Genomic DNA, 20,287 nt, shown 5'->3' on the forward strand with positions numbered 1-20,287 from the left:
ATTTGCATGAAATTCGACAATGAAGCAAGGATTATACATGGAAATACTTACATTGCAATGAGAAGAAGAAATTACACACAAGATGTAAAGAAAACCAGCGGAATTCGAGCCAAAAACGAGCACCCACAAATCGAAAAGGGGTTTCGGGTTGTGTGGGTGGGTGGCCGGAAACGAAAAGGGGAGGGGAAGGGTGCTTTGGGTGGGGTGGCCGGAAATCGAAAAGGGAGAGGAAGGGGGTGGGGTTTTGGGGTGGTGGAGGAAGGGGGGTGGGTTTCGCGGGTTAGAGGTTTGGGCTAAGGGTGGGTGGTGCGACAGGGGAAGGGGAGGGGTGGGGGTCTGCCGGCCGCCGGCGTGCCTTCCGGTGCTGGCTTCGACGGCAAGGGATGGTTGGGGTGGTGGCTGCTGGGGTTTGGTTTTTTTTTTTTTTTTTTTATTCTTGTTTAATTTTTTTTTAAAAAACGGACCAATCAAAAGATGACACGTGGCAAGTGGTGGGGTCAACTAACGGACAACTAACGAAAATGACACTTGGTGATATTGTACTTAACCTCAGTGGCATCTGGTGAATTTTGAAAAACGTGATGACACTTGGTGAATTTTTTAAGTACTCGGTGACATTTGGTGAAATGACCGAATATTTTAAGATACATATTATAAAAATTATACATTTTGGAACAAAAAATTGAGAAGGAATTCAACAAGACTCACATTACTTTGTTTTAAAGTATTGATAAATTGATAACCATTAAATTACATACACTTCTCATAAAACCACTTAAATTTTTAAAATGGGACAAATATCTTAAGACAAATGAAGTTATAATTCTTATAAAGTTCGTCATAAACCCAACCTTGATAGCAAGCTAATTATGGTCCGCTTTAAACTCAACCTTAAATTACTTCTACTTTGTATGTTTTTTTTTTTCCTCTTTCTTCTAGTGAAGATCTACTTCGTGTGATGCTTTGCTATTTTATATTCTTTGAAAAGTATGGTATGAGGCGGCCCCGGTACCTCAAACAGAGATACATTTTTTATACCTCAACATAAAATGGGATTTTTGTAAATTTGAAGAATTGTATGAATTTTTTAATATTTTTTTTGTACTTTTTTCGTCCCTTTCTTCTGGCTCATCTTCTCCATCCTCCATCTCCTGCATGCTTTCCTCCATCTTCATTATACTAGCTTGTGAACCACAACTTTCTCCACCATATTTTCACTAAAACTCTAGCAGAAAAGGAGGAAAAGAAAGGTATGATTAACCCCTAAAGGGAAGGGTTGCGTCCTTTCCCATTATATTGAAGACTTCGCCATATTCGATTTATCCACTGAAGTTTCTTAGTTTTTCCATTAATGTTCTTCAACTCTCCATTGAAAAACTTCTGGTTTTACACTTGGAAATAGAGATTTTTTTGCCCCGTTAAGATGTTTTAGCGTATCCATTTATTTAAGAAAATATATATTTTCTCTTGTTTGCCTTACTTTGAAAAAAAAATAATAAAAAAGTGTAAGAACAAAACGGACCGTACTTTTCTAGGAATAAAAAATAACAAAACATCATACTAAGATTATTCATATGCTACAAGTTCGTACCCAAACTTTATTCTTAAAATGATTCTAATCAAATTAATATTTCGAAACTAAACACCAAAAAATAAAAATCGAAACTTCCCTTTAAAAAAACAAATGAAATCCCGAAAGTTACTGTACCCTTAAAAATTGACCTCGTTAACAGCATGACCGGCAAAAACCCGTACCCTTCCATAAAATCACCGGCAGCTGATTTTAGTCCACGTCACTCAGTTGCTTGCAACGGCCACGTGTCGGTTAACCAACCGTCAAATTGTAGGGTTCTTCTTCCTAGTCAGCATTTCTTCGTATTCCCCCAAACTTTTGGCAAACTATTGGAAATTTCTGTTTCTACGACCTTTTCCCTTTTCCCCCAATTTTATTTTCTCTCTCCTCTTTTTTCTTCAGACTTCATTAATGGCGTCTTCTTGGCCCTAATTTCTTCAATCAGCCGACTTTACTGTCAAATTGATCGTTGTTTTGAAGCTTGTATATTGGAGATTTTGATTATATAACTTGTAAGTTGTTCAATTTTTTTACTTAATTTTCTGTTTAATTGAAGAAGAACAAATTGTTTTGATGCAATTTTTGCTGGTGTTTATTCGTTTGTCTAATAATGGAAGTCTGAGGAACTCTGAATTTCTGGAAATAATGTTACTTTTGTTTGAATTGTTGGAAATTTGATGATTATTGCTTGATTTTTTTGGCGGCAGTTATGTGTAGATGCTTATCTTAGTGATTTTTAGCTTGTAGGGTAAGCTGCTGTTTGTGCTCTTTGTATATACGAATAATTCGAGGATTTCGAGACGATTTTTGGTTGGATTTTTAGTTGATTCGAGGTTTTCTGTGGGTTGTAATCATATGTAGGATAAATTGGGGAGGTGGAAAATCCCTCCTCTTTAATGGCAGAAGATGGTGTATGGGGTAGTGGATTATCGTCAGGGTTAGCGCTAATACTAAATGGTGAGGATAAGAAAGCGAATTGTCAGAAGAATCGTCTAGTTTCATACCATGATGATTTCGGGCACCAGTCGTTGGAACGGACACTGGAATATATTTTCGATCTTCCTTCTCGATCAATAGGACCAGTGAGCGGTTCATTGGATGTTACTGTAGTCCATTCTATTGTCAAACGTTTTCTTCTAAAGTTTCCTTCATCTCTGAGCTCTCAACTTCAGGATAGGGATGGTATCTCTATATTTGACCGTGGACATGGGCATATTGTTTCTATTGATGAATCCAGTACATGTGGGGATTTGCGGAAAGTTAGTCTTCCTTTGCTCTTGGAAAGTCTAGCTATTTTTAGCAGTGCCAGAGCAAATGCATGTGTGTGGGAAGGCAAATGGATGTATGAAGTGATGCTAGAAACTGCTGGGATACAGCAGCTTGGTTGGGCAACAATCTATTGCCCTTTCACTGATCGTATGGGTGTGGGTGATGCTGAGGATTCTTATGCATTTGATGGTAAAAGGGTAAAAAAATGGAACGAGGAGGATGAGGGATATGGTCAGCCATGGGTCGTCGGTGATGTTATAGGATGTTGCATAGACTTGGATGAGGATAGGATACTTTTTTACAGGAATGGTATTTCACTTGGTGTTGCATTTTCCGGCATTCGGAAGATGAATCCTGGACTAGGTTACTTTCCTGCAGTCTCCTTATCGCAGGGTGAAAGGTGTGATCTGAATTTTGGCGCGCGGCCCTTTAAGTACCCAATTGAAAGTTTCCTTCCTCTACAAAATCCTCCACCTGCAACTTCACGTGCCTCCCAGCTGTTGCAATGCTTATCAAGGTTGTTGGAAATAGAACGCATGGAAAGGGCCAAGTTCACTTCTGTTGATAAATTGAGAAGGTTGCAGAGGTTTGTTCCACTGGATGACATCTTTCACCCAGTTGCTGATGCAATATGTGATGAATTCTTCTCTATCCTCGACGGAGACGATAGGAGCTTGGAGTATATAGCATGGGGTCCATTACTGTCATTTCTATTGGATATATACGGTCTACATTTACCACATGATCATCGGAGCTTAGACAAAGTCGTTGATGTGTTTCTAAAATTTAGAAGCTCAAGCTTGCTGTTTCAGCATGTAATTGGTGCCCTTTCTTACAGTTGCAAAACAGCTTCATTAGTCTTAACCGAGTGCCCATATTCAGGACCATATCCATATCTTGCCCTGGCTTGCCATTTGTTGAGGAGAGAGGAGTTGATGGTGCTCTGGTGGAAGTCATCTGAGTTTGAGTTCCTCCTTGAAGGTTTTTTGTCGTGGAAAAGTCCTAACAAGCATGATCTTCAATTGATGATGCCTTCTGTTTGGTGGCCTAATTCATGTGAGGATGTTTCTCACGAAAGCAGTATGATGCTAACCACTACAGCTCTGTCAGATGCAATTAGCAAGGTATTGTAAATATATTGGATACCTTCCCAGAATGCGTTCACTCCTTATTGCTACTTTTCTCTACCCCTTTATATTTGCCATGTGTTGAATTTTCCTGCAAAGCTGTAATTTGAGATTTTTCCACATGAAGAGTAGCTGTGAACTTTCAAGAAGTAATGGATGTATTATTGCTCATTAATTGTTAGGGGATGGCTAATTTATATATGTTATGTTTATGTTGCTTGCAGATTGAGGAGAAGCACCGAGATCTCTGTTGCCTGGTTATCCAGTTCATTCCACCTGTGACGCCCCCTCAGTTTCCTGGTTCAGTTTTTAGGAAGTTCCTGCAGAACCTTTTACTGAAAATTGGAGGATCGGACCGTAACATGACCCCTCCTGGGGTTCTTGGAAACACCGTCCTTGTTTCCTTGTATGCTGTTATCCTTCATTATCTTTCAGAAGGTTTTCCTATGGCAGAAATTTGTGGATGGTCTAAGAGCCACAGAGATGATGCTAAAGAGGTAGTTGGTTTTCTACATAGGGGTGGTCAGCTCAGTTTTCCAATTGAGTTGTTTGTGAAAAATGATCCTATGAGGATTGACATTCCCAGAATTGGAGGATCATTTAACAATTTGTTAGAACTGCATTCCGTTCTTGACCGGGAGTCTGAAGTAATTTCTTGGGAAGAAGGTTGCATGGATGATAAAGACACTAGAGTAACACATTTTACAAGGCAGAAGCCATGTTGCTGTTCTAGCTATGACGTTGATTTCACAAGAATCTACCGTGATCCAATTAGATTTAGAGCCAAAGGTTCTCGTGGCCATAGCTCTTCAATTCCTGAGCGATCTTCTCATGTTGCTGCTGAATGCAGTACTGGAAGTTTAAATGAGGAAATTGAAGACAAGTCTAGTTCAAGTGAGCATCCTCACTCTCAGTTTGGGTATCGGTCAGTGCAACCATCAAGAACAGTACCTGAAGGAAGTAACATCTCTTCAGCCACATTGAGAGAGGAGGAACTTCTTGATGTTATGCTATTTTTGTACCATGTAGGGGTCTCTCCAAATTTGAGGCAGGTGAGTCCAGTGGGTGTTATTTTTAGTTGGTAGTTTATTTTGGTTTTCAAATTACTCCACAAGTTTTTTTTAGCAATAGATCTACAGAAGTGTAGCACTATAGATTGTAGGATCCTTTTTTATTATGGTCTTTATTTTTCTTAAAAGAAAGCCATACGTGCGAGGAAAAACTAATAATTGCTTTTGGAAACTGCCAAAAGCCTTTAGCCTATATGCTGGCTTCTGAACCTCAAGTACAGCATGTTGCCAATCAAAGTTTTTTGTTTTTCTGGAGGCTAGCAACGTAGCATCCTTTTTTCCTATCTATGCATATTGCATAGTGTGTTAAATTTTGAAAGTCATTGTTGCTTGTGGTGCTTGAGATGTGGGATTGTGGATCATCCAAAATTCATCTAAGTTAAGAGAGGTATATAATATGGAGTAATTGATATTGTGATTTCAGGATACAGAAATAAAATTTTAGACATGGATAAGTTGATTGTAGACTGTCAACTTAGGCTTAAAGGAATGATATGCATACTATTATTAGTGGGTGGAGTGATGTACATCTGTGATGATGTGTACTTAATTCTCTTTTTCTTTCCTTTAAATAATAATAATTTTTTTCTGTTCTCTTAGTCCTTCCTGCCTCTTATCACACATTTTCACATATCTGATGAACACTATTACATGGATTACTATATTTGAGTGTCTTGATCTGATGGGTATGATACTCTCAATGGACATGGGTTCTAAGCTATTATCCTAAACATATTTTTTGAAAATATTTTTGATGCATCCATGTTGAATTCTTGAAATGAGCTGCACAAGTAACATAGGTGGCTTAAGCATGACGGATTTATGCGACTTATTCGTTTGGAAATATCTTAGATGTTTTTATATTAGAACAAGTGGGTCTTTTGTCGGCTATAATCTGCGGTAGACACTTAACCTGCATATTTTAGTACAGGGATATTTTGTAGTGCGTACACATTTGGCTGTTGGTGGAAGTCAAAGAGTACTATTTTGGAAGACAAATGAGGCTACAAACTATCTAGACATATACTTGATTTAACTTTTTTTTTCCCAGAAGAATGTGGGTATGAGATGTACAACTGTTCTTATGCCCCTTCGCTTGATCTGCTTGTGAATTTGACCTGCCTTATATGGTTAAGCTTACACTCTGAGTCTTCCTGAAGTAGATTGATGTTTTCCTTCTGGCATACACCCTATACGTCTATGGACTATTGTTAAGTTTGATTTTTGACTTTGGGCTGGATTACTGTCAGCCTGATGATTGTTTTTATACTTGAGTACAAGAGTTGAAAATCATATATCCATGAATATAGTGGCTTATGATTTCCCTCAATTTTTTTTCAAGTTTGAGCTTTCTATTCAAATTTCTCCAACCATGCACTGGCTGTGCTTTCAGATTTTATTTTACTTAGTTGCATTTGTGGCACATTTGTCTATCCATCTTTCATTACTTAGGATGTCAATTCCTTCTTTTGTGTAGGCATCATACTACATGTCACATCAATCACAGTCGATATCACTCTTGGAAGAAACAGATAGGCAAATAAAAGAAAGACCATGCCATGAGCAACAAAAACGGCTAAAAGAGGGGCGGAATATCTACAGGGAGGAAGTTATTGACTGCGTAAGGCACTCTACATGGTAAGAATTTTTTGATGTGACTTCTACTATTGCTTGTCTTGACAAATCAATCTTATTTTTAGCAAGATGTGATGATGTCGTAATATAACCTTACTGAACAGTTTAAACTAAAACTCTTTAATCTATTGATAAGTCTTCCAGGTCTTGTATTATTATTGCCAGGAGAGTTGTTGATTAATCTAGTAGAAAACATTGCTAAGAACAAAAACAGTAACTGCAGTGCTTTTCTAGGATGGTTAATCCAATAATGACGATGAAAATGGTTAGAAAAAAAAAAACCATAATATGTGGGTAAGATTGAAGAACTGTGAAGACTTTGTAAAGTTAATAGTAACACTAAAAATGTTGTATTGAAGGCATGATTAAACATTCACAAGGCAGGGTTGGAATTAACTAGAACATCAAAAGCTCTAGGGCATATATGTAATATGCTAAAATTTTAAGTTGATAACTACGTAATGCCATAATATGGTAATTCTAACTCTGATTACTTCCTTGACCTTTCATTTATTTTTTTGCAATTTGTTGAGGTGATCCCTTACAAGTTACATCTGATTACTCCCATTACAGGATGGATGCTTCCTCTTATTATTTGAGATTTGCATCTTATCTTCAATAGATGTTATTAGGTCACCTTTCTATCTTTCACCTAGTTGCTATATTCTTGATTACTTCTGATGGACTCATGTACTTGTATGAGTTGTATTGTATCTGCTCAATGGCCAAAAGCTGACCATTGAAGTACAATTAGTCAGGGATTCACGTCTGAATATCTTTCAGATGTTCTAGACTTATTTTTGGTGTTTGACGTGATCTCGTTGAACTATAAAAATCGCCGTTGCTGTAATTTGATCATCATCTTCATTATTGGTGTTTGACGTGATCTCATTGAACTTATTAAAACTGTTGTTACTTCATACCTATCTGACATAGGTAATACAGGGTAGATTGGCCTGGTAATTTGGATTGATGGTTGAATTGAACTGGTTTTATCTTCTTTGGATTTGCAATTTATTTTATATATGGGAGTTTTATTGTTAAAATAAATATCAATTTCATGATTAATTATTTGAATCCTGTTTACTTTTTCGTGAAAGTATTATCATAGGTGTGAGAAGTAGTTTAGCATTTCTTTTGTTGAATATGCTTGGAAGCTTATTCTAGTGATTTTGCTTTTGTCGGTAGATTTGTCAGTTATAGTGATAGCTTTTTTGTGGCCCTTTTGCTTGATGCACTGTATTATGTGATTATGCCAACAGGTATCGTATCTCTCTATTATCTCGATGGAAACAAAGAGGAATGTATGCTGCTTGTATGTGGATTGTGCAATTGCTTCTTGTGGTCAGCAAAGATGACACCTTGTTCAGTTTTGTTCCTGAATTCTATCTAGAAGCTCTGGTAAATTGCCTCCTTTATCTTTGCTTGCATTATTATTGGGTAAATGGTTTGCCACATCTAATAGTTGTACATGTTGCTCTCTCTCTCTCTGCCTTTTTTTGGGTTTTAACATTACAGAAATTGGGCCAATTATACTGTGTTTTGAGGTACAAAGTCCCTGAAAGTTCAATAATTTTTTAGTGTAAAACCTACTTGGTCTATCTTTTTTAGCAGAAGCCCTGGGAAGTTTAAATTTAGTTATCAAGTAAGGATATATTTTAGGTTCCTGACCAGACATCAGATCTTGTGGAAAGGATAAGCATATGTGCGAGTTATGTTAAGCTCATCTCAAACATTTATTGGATTTCAACAAACTATTGGAGAAGTGTGGTTGAAACTTGAGAGATGGTGGTCCTTGTCCCCATTTCTTTTCAATTTGGTTGTGGATTTCTTGAGTTTTGATTTTGAGAATGAGTAATTAAATGGTTGCGTAAAGGTCCATGTGGGAGTTGATTGTTGTTTGTCATTTTAAATTTCCAGGCTCTATTTGATTCTTACTGATGTTATGAGGAAGTTTAGGAGTGTATTGCCTTAACTGCAAATCTCTTAGTTTATATACTTTGGCTTAAGTTGTGATAGCTTGATATGATTGGGCTAATGTAGATTCTGGCATTCGAAGTGAGTTCTTCCCTTGGTCAGTTGTAGATGAAGAGAGTTCATTGGATGGATTGGGTTCTGTGATCTTAAGGTTGAATGGACTTGGATTTTGGCAATGGTAGCTGTTCCAATTACAGCCCAACTCTATCTTGCGTCTGTTGATAGCTGCTATTGACTGGAACAGAATGGATGGGTTGTATACCTACAATACTGGAGACACTATATTTGGATTATCTTGGTGATGGTTAACTTCAAATTTTGAAGCTTTATCTCTTGGTGTGTTTATATTGTGTTTTGGGAGTGGAGACTGGGGAGACTTTGTGCTATTACTTCTACATTTTGACTAGACTCAGTTTTATGGCGTTAGCTTGTTGGGTTGTGCTGGTGGAGTGGATATTTAGTTCATTTGGAGGTTTTATATGTTCTAAGAAAATTCTCTGACATTCTCTCATATGGTGCTCCATGAGTGTTGTGGTTGGAAGTTAATAGTATTCTTGGCATCTTCCTTTTTTTGGCTTGTGCTTCAAGAGCTCTGGTGGACTGCCCTTGTCAGATCTTTGACTTGATTGGTGCACTTATTAGATGGATGACTACTCGTCATCTTTGTTAATATTCTTTTTTCTTGTATAGTAATGACATAAATCTCTTTGAAGAGGAGGATAAGAAGAGGTTTGTGTAATGGTGCAAAACCAACTAGAGAAAAGGAAATGATTAAGTTATGGGTCAACTATATAGTCAGATAAGCCATTACAAGTGACTTTCATGCATAGATCACTCATATTCGATCTGAATGTTATGGGACCAGAGCCAGGAAGTAGATTTTTGATAGGACAACATTCTTTAGGATTGTGAATGGTAATTGGAGAGCTTCAATGTTGTCATGGTCTGCCAGTCCCTCAGCCCTCTTCGATTGAATAATCTTTCTTAAACTCTTGTTTTGTTTCATTTATCATATTGTATTAGTTATCTCATTAATTCAGATGTGGTCTACCTTTTAACTTTCTACAGTAATTATCCATACTCCCTTGTTTGCAAGCTTGCATATGTTATGACCCGCAGATTCCAGGGCTTGCTAATGTGGCACATAGGGAGTATTGCATTTGGTTTGTTATCTGTAGTTTAAGTTTAATCTGGCTGGTATGTAGTAATCAGTTATCGTTTTCTTAACTATTCTCTTATGTTTCCTTGCAGGTTGATTGCTTTAACGTGTTACGAAAAAGTGATCCACCATTTGTCCCTTCTTCTATTTTTATCAAGCAAGGGTTAAGTTCATTTGTATGTCTCACCTTTTCCTCTTAAACTTTGGTTAAATTGGTGGTTCACGTTTTCTTTTGCAAGATTTTGATATTATTGTCCCATCTCCTGTAATTGCTACTGTATACATAATTGACTGCATACTAATATTTTAGAGTCATGTATGGTATTTCAACCTAGCTACCTTCATCCAATGATAAATTTCACACTTGCCATTTTGGAATGCCCCAAAAAATATTTTTTCTTTTCAACCTCTGTTTCATTAATACTTTTTTTTGGGGGGTTTTCTAAGCTATGCTCCTGTGGTTGTTGAGTTTCTAAGGTGTGCACATGCTTTTTCAAAATTACAAGATGTGCCCTCCAACTTATGGTGTTTATTCAATCGTACCCTCACGTTAACCCGACGTTAGTAGTTGTGTTAACTGTTAAATACCCCCACTTTGGAGAGAAATTTCAAGCCCAAATTGGGTTAGAGTTATATAAGGAGATTAACATTAGCATTTTTTCCACATTTTCTTCTTTCTTTTAAACGCAACCATTGATATGTCAAGCGCTCGGTGTACTTCCTTCTTCTTTTTTCTCATCCGCTTCTTATTACTTCCTATTTTTTTTTTAAAATTACTAACGTCGAGTTAACGTCAGAGGTACGGTTGATTAAACAACTTAAGTTGAAGGGCACAACTTGTAATTTTGAATAAGCATGGGCACACCTTAGTAACTTAACTAACTCAAGGGCATAGCTTAGAAACCCCCCCCCCTCTTTTTTTATTTAATTCTCATTTGCATCCCAACATCAGTTATTCTTACCATTCATTACTCAATATATATTTTACTTTTGGCAACTATTCTATGTCTCTTTGCTCAACCGTGAGGGAGAATTGTTTTGGAATTTGTATCTCCTCTGTCTATTTGTCATTGAATGAAGAGGATGCACAGGCAATGAGTTATTGAATGGAGGGAAATTTGGTGGACTATATTAACCGAAGCTTTCTTGGTTGGAAGGAGTTAGGAAGGATATGAAGCATATGGATTTGCAGGAGAATGAGGTGTTTGATTTTAAGAGATGGAGGAGGAAGATTTTTGTGGATGACTATACGGAATAATCATTTTTGGTTCATGTACCCGACCCCACTTATGGGATTAAGGCTTTGATTGATTGATATTAACTGAAGCTTTAATAAGGCTTGTTTTCTCCCATGGTTCTATGTTACAATACCAGACTTGGGAATAGGGCTTACATACCTATGGTGACATGACACAACACTGATACGGGTGCAAAATCCGGGCCGGATCCTCCATTGCCACTTGGACATGTCTGGTTGTGCAAGCCATAAGTAAGGTTAGAGATAGAGGCGGGGGAGGAAAAGAGTGGGGCGGGGGAGAAAGAGAGATCTCCCTGAGAAGGAGCTATCAGGCTTCATGAGAAGGAAATGATTGCTAATTTGGCTGCTTGTATTTTTTGAATTTCTTTTTCTTTCTTTGCTGCTTTTATTTCTCTCTCCTCTCCTTTTCATGTTGCTGCGCTGCTAAAAGTTTGTATGCTTTAGGTTTTGACCTCATCAAGATCTAATAAACAATAGTTAGGCATTGGTTTGAGATCCGTTGTAGTATTTCAGTCTGATTACTTGTTATCTTTTCCGGTTTTTATGTTAATGTTGATCGAGCTGGTTGAAAGATTGGGGATGAGGCAACAGCATAGTTGGAAGGATCCCAGAACATCTAGACAAGAGAAGAATTAGAAGGGGGCATGTTTGTTTAAGAATCTGTTAAAGGCTGTTCGTAACACGTATTGTACAATAAGGTCATGTGGTATACCTCTAAATTAATTTTTGCATAGTTTCTCCTTTTATCTTAGAGAAGGGAGAAGAGAGCAAATGTGTTGTTAATAGATAAAGTAGTGTTGGGGCTACTGGTCTAGTGACGGAGATTCTTTGACTATGATTTGCCTGTCTTGCAGTGTGAAAGTGTCAGGTTTGTTGACTTTAGAACCACTGCATTTTGCACCCTGATAGCATCCATTCTTCGTTTGCTTGAGAAGATTTTTTTCATAATGATTAGTTTATTCATTGAAATAAAGTGTGCTATTTGTGGGGCCACTTATCTCATAATTCTTGTAGCCTATGCCACCCTATATGTCTATCATTCCCTTTCCACCAAGTATAATGGAGATATAAAATTTGGTGCACATGTTGAATTGTCTCTCAATGCATTTGCAATACATGTGCAGCATATGAACTGTATATAGCTGGCCAATCAAGCATATGGTTGTGGATTCTAGAATTTGTGTACCATGTATCTGAAGTATGTGCTATTTGATCTGTGATCAGGTTACATTTGTCGTCACCCATTTTAATGATCCCCGTATATCGAGTGCTGATATAAAAGACTTGCTTCTCCAATCTATATCGGCATTAGTACAGTACAAAGAATATTTGGTTTCTTTTGAAACCAATCATGCAGCCACCCACAAGATGCCAAAAGCCTTGTTATCAGCTTTTGATAACAGGTCCTGGATTCCAGTGACTAACATTCTATTAAGGTTGTGCAAGGGTTTTGGTTTTGGTTCTTCAAAACATGGGGAGACATCATCTTCTTCAGTTGTTTTCCAGGTAAAGAAAAGTTAATCCCTTGTTCAGTCTTGCTTATTTTACATCCCGAGCCCTCTTTGTTGTGCACAGTTCTTTTAACTGACCCATATATTCTCTATGGATACTTGAAACTTGTGAAGAGATTGTTGCGTGATGTGTGTGCCGAAGATGAAGAACTTTTTGCTGCTTTCCTGAATCGCTTATTCAATACCTTGAGTTGGACAATGACTGAGTTTTCAATTTCTATTCGAGAAATGCAAGAAAAGAACCATGTAAGCCTTTTATTTTAAATTATTGTTATTTTTAGTTTTTATTATGATGCTACTATGTAAGACGATTGGTTGCGTGGTCTATTTTTTTTTTTAATTACTTTATTCTTTGTTTGAGTTTATACGGAGTAGTAAGCTGTTTCTTTTTGTGTATTTTGATTATGCATACACTGCTAATTTGGCAACCTATATATTTTAACTTAAATTTTTTTTTTTTAATTATTATTATTATTATACTAAAACAACAACAAATCCTTGGTCCCAGATGATTTGGGGTCGGCTAACATGAATCGTCACAAGGAACCATCCGATATTGATTATTATACTCCATTTATTATTTATTTTTTGATTGGTTATTTTTTTAAAAATCTTTGTAGGTTTTGGAGTTCCGGGAGAGAAAATGCGGTGCAGTTTTTGATTTGTCTTGCAAACTTGCTCGTATTCTGGAGTTCTGTACGCATGAGATTCCTCAAGCATTTCTTTTAGGAAATGATATGCATCTCCAAAGGTTGACCGAGTTAGTCATCTTTACACTTAATCAGATGACATCAGCAACTGATTCTGAGTTTTTTGATTGGTAAGCTTCCAAATTCTTTTGCTGATATGTGTATGAAGACTTTCAACTGCTAGTATTAATGGCATTATTTTTAATTAATTTAACTGCTCATCAATCATCATTAGATATTTAGATGCACTCCTTTAATCTCTATCCTGTGATTGGCTGATTTGGCTCTGATAATGTGCATTAATTTTGTGATCACCTATTTTAACCTTGCTGTTTTATACTACATATTAGGCATATATACTAGTATGCTATGATTGCTACCACTTTACAACGTAAAGGCCAATTAGAAAGCAGCACAATCAATTTGTAACTTAGGAATCCTTGTACTAGGACAATCGAGGTCAATTCTTGGGCAGACTCTTGAGAATCTTTTAACCCAAGTGCTTCACTTAGGATCAATCTGTGAGCTTTGTCATTGAAACATCTTTGTTGTTCAATTTAATGTGGTTTGTAATGGCCTATTTAAATTAGCATAATGATTTACTTCTGTTAATATATCAGCTTCTCATTATTTTTGGCATCTTTGTTCTCCAGGTCAGTTAAACGACATGGTCAGTCTCCGGAGAAAATAAATCGGGGTATGATATTGGCTCCCCTTGTTGGCATCATAGTGAATTTGGTTGAAGCCAGTACAGAAGTTGAATCTAGTGAGCAGAATGATATTATCGAAGTTTTGGCTAAGATGGACTGCCCAGAAACTGTTCTTTTTGGTCTTCAGTATATGTTGGGGTTCAACTGGGTTAGTTTTTGTCCTTCACTCTATCTAGCCTAGAAATCTTGTTGCATGTCATTAATCTTCACTTGGCCATTTTATCTCCTGATTGATCCAGCTTTGTTAACTGTTAATACATAATGTTGTCCCTAGATGCTTTAATGTGCTAGAATCTTTTTGGATACAGTGCTCTCTTATGAACAGCTCCAACTAGGTGCATGTTTGCTGATGGTATCATAAGCTCATAATACCGTTGAGACCTTTGAATGTTGACTTGCCAATTGCCATGCTTGTAAAAAATCTTGATTATTGAATTAAGGCTTTAAGAAAAGGTGTTGTCAGAAAGCCTGAATTACTGCTTAGGAATTAGGATCATTGTTTTGAGGTTGCAACATGATCTCATGTGTATCTCTTGGCTATCTTTTTATTGAAATCTCCTGATTTGTTGTGTTGTGATTTTCACTCTGCCCTTGTATATTGGCAGGCTGGTTTTTCAAAGGGGAATGTTCACTTTGCTAAGTTGAGGCAGCTTGAGGAATTCTTAACCTGTCTTATTAGCCGTATGGGGTCCCAAGATTTGGAGACTTCCACTTTCTTGCAAGAATCAGAATTCGATGACAGTATGTGCTGTATCTGCTATACTTCTGTGGCTGATGCCCAGTTTGTTCCTTGTTTACACCAATCGTGCTATGGGTGCATTACTCGACATCTCTTGAATTGTCAAAGATGCTTCTTTTGTAATGCCATAGTCGTTGAAGTCATCAAGGATGAAACAAGAACTTTTTAAATATCAAGTTTACAGTTCTTGTTTATTAATTTTTTTGTTCTTCGAGATTTGCACTGGTTCTATTATTGTCAGTTGATCTCAGCCTGGTGCCAGCCTCTTTTTTGCAACCTAAGTAGCCTCAACAACATTGAAGCTATTTCAAGCGTGCAGAAACCGAAGACCTAAATGTCCTAGAAAGGGGCACCACCAGAGAAGGAAGTATTAAAAGGGAGCAGGGAGGAAAATAATATATTCTTCGTAAGTAGTATAGAAATTTTAGTTTGATTCTCAGTATGTAAATATGCATGTAGGGTCAAGGATGGGCATGGACAGTGAAGAAAACCATGGATATGGAAAATTTTTGTAGAGACTGTTGAGGGCATTATTATGTAAATACGAAATGGAATGGCAATAAAAATTCGGAGCTGTTTGTGACTCTGTCAATCTAATGGAAACAGTCCAACAGTGTAGTGCTTCGTCTATAGTTTCTTATTCTTTGTTCGCCTCATGGTCCAAGAATCAGAATGCGAGAGCTCCAAATGAGCAGAATATATAGCCTGGGTGTATCGAGAGCTAGATACGCCCTGGTGTATACTGTATGATAACTTGATACAAGGGTAAGGGATATAAAACTTTAACGTAGTTGCATAGACATCCATTTTGTTTGCCCCTTTGGTACCTTTTGTTCGTTCCATTTCTCTTCGGAAGTTCTACAAATGATTGTCCCATAAAATTGATCTTGAGGATTAAACAACTACACCTACTCAATTCAACTTAAAACTACATGCTAGATAGAGGGATTAAATTTTTTTAAGCCTTATTCTCTAGAGTTGTTGAGATTTGAGAATACCATAAACAAGCTATTTAAATTTGAAGGTAAACTCTTAAAACATTCAATTCCTGGTATTTTGGACGTTTATACTTTATATAGATTAGAAAATTCTTGACACGAAACTGACCTGAAATTATTATGAGTAATATGAACCGAAGATTTAATAAATTTGTTACTCAATATAATTTCATACCCTTACTATCATAATTTACACGTAAATTATTATACTGTATTTGATACGCACTTAATCCAAAATTGACACGAAAGTAAACACAAATCATACCCATATCACTCATTTTCTTAACTCTTACTTCCTTCGTTCTTTTTTACTTGACCCGCTTTGACTTTTACACTATTTACCACCTCTCCTTTCACCGTCTTTTGTGAATAATATGTAAGAAAAAACATACGATCGTAATATATAAGAACTATAATTTTTACTTATGAAAAATTAAAATTATTGAAGTTTTACAATGACAAGCGTGATAAAAGAAATATATGTTTCTACTCTCTAAAAACATTAACCCATGTGCCCTGAGCAGTTGAGCTGGTTGTTGAGTGAGTGAAGAAGTGATGTTCTCAGCTCTTAATTTGCAGGCGTCAACCCCTGCAATCCACCGTTTCAAAGTCGCCGGTAACCTAACTTTCTCGCAACCTCCGCCGTCTTCCCTCCGTTTCCCACCTCGACGCTTCACCGTACTTTCCGTTCAATCGTCGGAAAATGTGGCTTCCTCTGAGCCGTTGATTTCTTCCGAATTCACCTCCTCCGTTGGATCTCCTTCCCTTCAACTCTCTCATTCGACTCTCTCACATCGTCACATTACCGTCTTGAACATCCTCGCTTGTGCGGTATCCCTTTTCTCTCTCTTACTTCACATTTTTTAATTTTTTTTATTTATGATTGAATGTTGATTTTTGCATAATTTTAGTTGCTTGAGAAACATGAGTTCAGTTCAATTTAGTTTACTGTTATTGAGTTTTGCACCTTGGATTTTTGATTTTAGCAAATTGTTGTCATAGAAAGAAAAGATAAAGTTCTTACTTTGTAATTTGTACTTGTATTTTTTAGTAATTAGGTCATTTGTTTTGGGCGTGTTTGATATCGTTGTGAGTTTTCAAAGTAGACGGGATTCGATTTCAGAACTTGGGTGTCACTATAAGACTTTTAACCGCTTAAGCTAGTTGACATTCACGCTTTAAAACACGATTATGAAAACTAGTAAAAGCAGTTTGTTGTTTATTGCCATTGTTTGGAATATTTCTAGGATTAGTATGAGTATGACTAATTTAATGTTCATTTTACAGCCTATATCATATTTATTTAATGTTTAATGTCTAGAAACCAAGAACTGAAACTTCTTAAGGTAATTTTAGATGTTTGTTGTTCTGTTTACAGGTTGCAATATCAACGACTTGGCTATTCTGCTCGGCCATTCCCACGCTTTTGGTTTGTACATTCTATCTACATTGAATTCTTTTAGTTTCTATTGTTTTTATTGTCCTTGATTTAATATTTATCCTGAACTGACTGATTTTACTGAAAAAGATGGAATTTTGAGGTGGTTTTCTATTGTGAATTACATTCTATTGTGTCCATTAATTTGATTGGGAGCAAATTTAGGGATTTGGATGGAATAATAATTTAGTGATTTGACATAAGCACTCTGATTCTATATAAGGATAACATTCTCTTGTGATGAATGGGGATGATGCATTACAGGGATTATGGGGGTATGGAGATGGGAGGACTGAAGATATATGTGCTAATAAATATTGAAAGCAACATTTCATGATTAGAGACCTATCTTCACAAGAGGGTGTTTAAATAATGGATATTAATTGGAGGAGTATTAGCATCATGTTATGTGGGATGTAAGTTTTTAGTAATATCGCAATGGGCTTGGGAACTTGAAGAGGTAGATTTTGATGCTTTCTTTTTATTGCCGCCCTTTGTCATATGTTAAAGAGTTTCAAATAATTGATTTTTGTACAAATCAACTATCCAATTAAGAGGAAAGAGGAGGATAGGGAGAGTGATGAATCTATTTTGCTTTGTTTGGATATGTAATAGAGGAAAGGAAGGTAAATGGAAACTATATACGTAGTAAATAGAAGTCCCTTATATAAATCGTGAACACCAAAACCTTCAAAAGTTGAAAAATTAAATAATGTATAAGGAAGGTAATAGTGAAGGGGTGGGGAGTTGTGTTTTTCTTCTCTTTTTCTACATTGGAAAGAAAATGACAGCCTTTTATTCCTTTTCCTTACATTCTCCATATCCACAAGTCCCATAACAAACAAGAGAATATGAATATTCCTCATTCCCCCTCCTCTCTCTTTCCTACATCGTTAGAGGAGAAGGCCAAAAAGCTTTTCGTCCATTCCTCACCCAAGCTTCTCCTTTCCTTCCCTCTGTCATTGCTATCTGAATGCATTCTACAATTCCTCCATACAAAAGTCATTTCGCAAGCACACTTCTACGCTTTTCCCTTAGCACGTGATATAAATTGGGATTCAAGTTAGATGTGAAAAGCAATATAGTACCAATTTAGTGCGGAGATGAAAACAATAACTTATAACTGGCATTAATTTTGAAAAATAATTTCTGATTGAACAATGTCCAGAAGTTTAAGATTTTTCTAAACTGAATATGTGGGGCATTAATAGTTTCTGATTGAACAAGGAGGGTGGTTACGGTAGGCCAGTGACCAGTGACAGCTAGTGTAAAACTTTGTCACATCGCTTGACATGAGCCATAATGATTGAGAATGGTACTAGGATGGGTGACCTCCTGGGAAGTCCTCATGTTGGTTCATGTAGCCAACCCCACTAATGGGATTAAGGCGTTCAAGCAGAATAATATATGGGGCATTAACTTGTGCCCTTAAAATGGAGCTGAGGCCATAATATTAGGAGACTTGTACCATTACTATTTTTATTCCATCTTTAGAAGCTTCAAGGTTCAGTTAGGGTGCTTAGTTGGCAACTTGGCATGTTTCTCAAGGTTTTCACGGATATTTCTTAATGCTCCGTTTTGCTTTGGCATGTTCAAGGCCTTCAAGAGAGCAGCTGAATCGCTGGAGAAGCTATTAGATGTCACGAGAGAAGAGCTTCCAGACACAATGGCAGCAGTTCGCTTGTCTGGAATGGAGATCAGTGACTTAACTATGGAGCTAAGTGATTTGGGGTAAGATATTTTTTTAGTACGTGTTCATTCTGTCTTTGAATATAGTCTTTCAAAGTAATTGGAGAACATTAGACCTTCCCTAGTAGTGATGAGTGTGCTTTAATTTATTTATAATGCTCACTAATCGCTCTTCATGTCTAACTGTTTAAAATGTAGAAGAATATTTAATTGTCCATCAGTAGATAAGATGATTTCTCCAAACCTTATTAGCCAGTGAGGTCTGGTAATGACATTCTGAAGCTACATAAAATATCTTAATTATTTAGTTGAATCTCTGAACTGGTGTTTGTTATAGTTTATCAGATTATTCAAATTAGAGAGTCAATCTATCATTCAAGGGAATGTATTAAGCTAATTCCATGTTAAGATGTTGGTATGTAGTTCCTAATTTCATTGGCCTAGTAAGAACATATAAAAGATTGATATCAACTCGAGGTGATAGTTTGAAGCCGGGGTCATTTTGTGAAGCTGATATATAAGGCTTAATCATGATAATATGTCTGTCACTTGATTGATTAGTTGGTTCTTTTCTTTTGCGAACTTCCGGTACATGTTTAAAGGTCATATGATATGATGTATTGCAGGCAGGAAATAACACAAGGTGTTAAAAGGTCTACTCGTGCTGTACGTGTGGCAGAGGAAAAGATGCGTCAATTTGCAAACATGACATCAACAGGTTAGCTATTATAATCTCAGGAATCATGTTGAACTAAAATTCTGTGCGCTTCCATGTTATCCTGAACTTGGAATTTTCACTTCATCTTCACTTCATTAGCACCAATGCAGATAGTCAGCACCAAAGCAACATCAATAGTTGAGCCCGCGTTAGCTAAATCTGCAAGAGGCATGCGTGAGGGCATTGTAAAGGGTCGTTCAATGATCCAAATGTTATTTGCTCTCACTGGGTTTTCTAGGTCGGTCGCCAATTTTTTTTTCAAATAGATCTAGGCTTAGATCCTTGAATAAATAGTTTTGATGATAAGAGCAGTAAAAATGTAAGATTCATTTTCACTTTTGTACATATGAATAGATTTCGTTGATGCAAGGTAGCATACTAGCATCACTTTACAGTGTCGTATCTGTTATGTTTATGGAAACGTTCTTAAGAAAAAAAATAATAGTAAAAAATCTATTGGTAGCTACTAGCTAGTTAGGCTGATAATAGCAGGCCAAATGTCCTAAATACCCTTTTTACTGAGCAAACTGCAACGAGACACCGCGTTAAATGCTCTGTTCACATCTTTTTCATAATTAGTCGAATATTTAAAAGAGAATAGATTATTAGATAAACACATTTTCATAGTTAGGTCTATATATAAGTATATACTAATGTACCTACTTTTGATGGTTGTGGTCTTGTGGACTTGTGGTTGCTCGTATGTTGTTGTAACATTAGTTATTGC

The 20,287-nt window shown here is 36.6% G+C and overlaps 2 protein-coding genes across 4 annotated transcripts; both read left to right on the forward strand.

Annotated features, from left to right (window-relative positions):
* The first annotated feature begins 1,829 nt into the window (after positions 1–1,829).
* Positions 1,830–15,342, forward strand: LOC110703190 (E3 ubiquitin-protein ligase RKP-like). Of its 2 annotated transcripts, none has more exons than XM_021880938.1 (11): positions 1,830–2,085; positions 2,314–3,966; positions 4,194–5,021; positions 6,517–6,677; positions 7,937–8,075; positions 9,903–9,986; positions 12,293–12,574; positions 12,694–12,825; positions 13,200–13,399; positions 13,922–14,126; positions 14,584–15,342. In XM_021880938.1, exons 2-11 carry the CDS (start codon positions 2,470–2,472, stop codon positions 14,884–14,886), a joined length of 3,831 nt encoding a protein of 1,276 aa, XP_021736630.1. In that variant the 5' UTR covers positions 1,830–2,085; positions 2,314–2,469; the 3' UTR covers positions 14,887–15,342. The 2 variants fall into 2 exon arrangements, with proteins under 2 accessions (XP_021736630.1, XP_021736631.1); XM_021880939.1 differs by having other exon boundaries at positions 2,321–3,966.
* An 868-nt stretch (positions 15,343–16,210) lies between these two features.
* LOC110703191 lies at positions 16,211–19,975 on the forward strand. 2 transcript variants are annotated; one of them, XM_021880940.1, is made up of 5 exons: positions 16,211–16,546; positions 17,094–17,144; positions 18,751–18,884; positions 19,469–19,560; positions 19,660–19,975. In XM_021880940.1, the coding sequence occupies exons 1-5, from the start codon at positions 16,271–16,273 to the stop codon at positions 19,824–19,826; spliced, it is 720 nt and encodes a 239-aa protein (XP_021736632.1). In that variant the 5' UTR covers positions 16,211–16,270; the 3' UTR covers positions 19,827–19,975. The 2 variants fall into 2 exon arrangements, with proteins under 2 accessions (XP_021736632.1, XP_021736633.1); XM_021880941.1 differs by having other exon boundaries at positions 19,671–19,824.
* Positions 19,976–20,287: the final 312 nt, after the last annotated feature.

The sequence above is a fragment of the Chenopodium quinoa genome, unplaced genomic scaffold (assembly GCF_001683475.1).
Source record: "Chenopodium quinoa cultivar QQ74 unplaced genomic scaffold, ASM168347v1, whole genome shotgun sequence".
Taxonomy (NCBI): domain Eukaryota; kingdom Viridiplantae; phylum Streptophyta; class Magnoliopsida; order Caryophyllales; family Amaranthaceae; genus Chenopodium; species Chenopodium quinoa.

What these genes read in the sequence shown, in the direction of transcription:
- LOC110703190 (XM_021880938.1), top strand. Translation starts at nt 2,470, where the DNA reads ATGGCAGAAGATGGTGTATGGGGTAGTGGATTATCGTCAGGGTTAGCG. An exon ending in CTTCTTCAGTTGTTTTCCAG is followed by an intron (nt 12,575 to 12,693) that starts GTAAAGAAAAGT and finishes AAACTTGTGAAG; the next exon opens with AGATTGTTGCGTGATGTGTG. An exon ending in GATTCTGAGTTTTTTGATTG is followed by an intron (nt 13,400 to 13,921) that starts GTAAGCTTCCAA and finishes TTTGTTCTCCAG; the next exon opens with GTCAGTTAAACGACATGGTC.
- LOC110703191 (XM_021880940.1), top strand. Translation starts at nt 16,271, where the DNA reads ATGTTCTCAGCTCTTAATTTGCAGGCGTCAACCCCTGCAATCCACCGT. An exon ending in TGAACATCCTCGCTTGTGCG is followed by an intron (nt 16,547 to 17,093) that starts GTATCCCTTTTC and finishes TTCTGTTTACAG; the next exon opens with GTTGCAATATCAACGACTTG. An exon ending in TGCAAACATGACATCAACAG is followed by an intron (nt 19,561 to 19,659) that starts GTTAGCTATTAT and finishes TCACTTCATTAG; the next exon opens with CACCAATGCAGATAGTCAGC.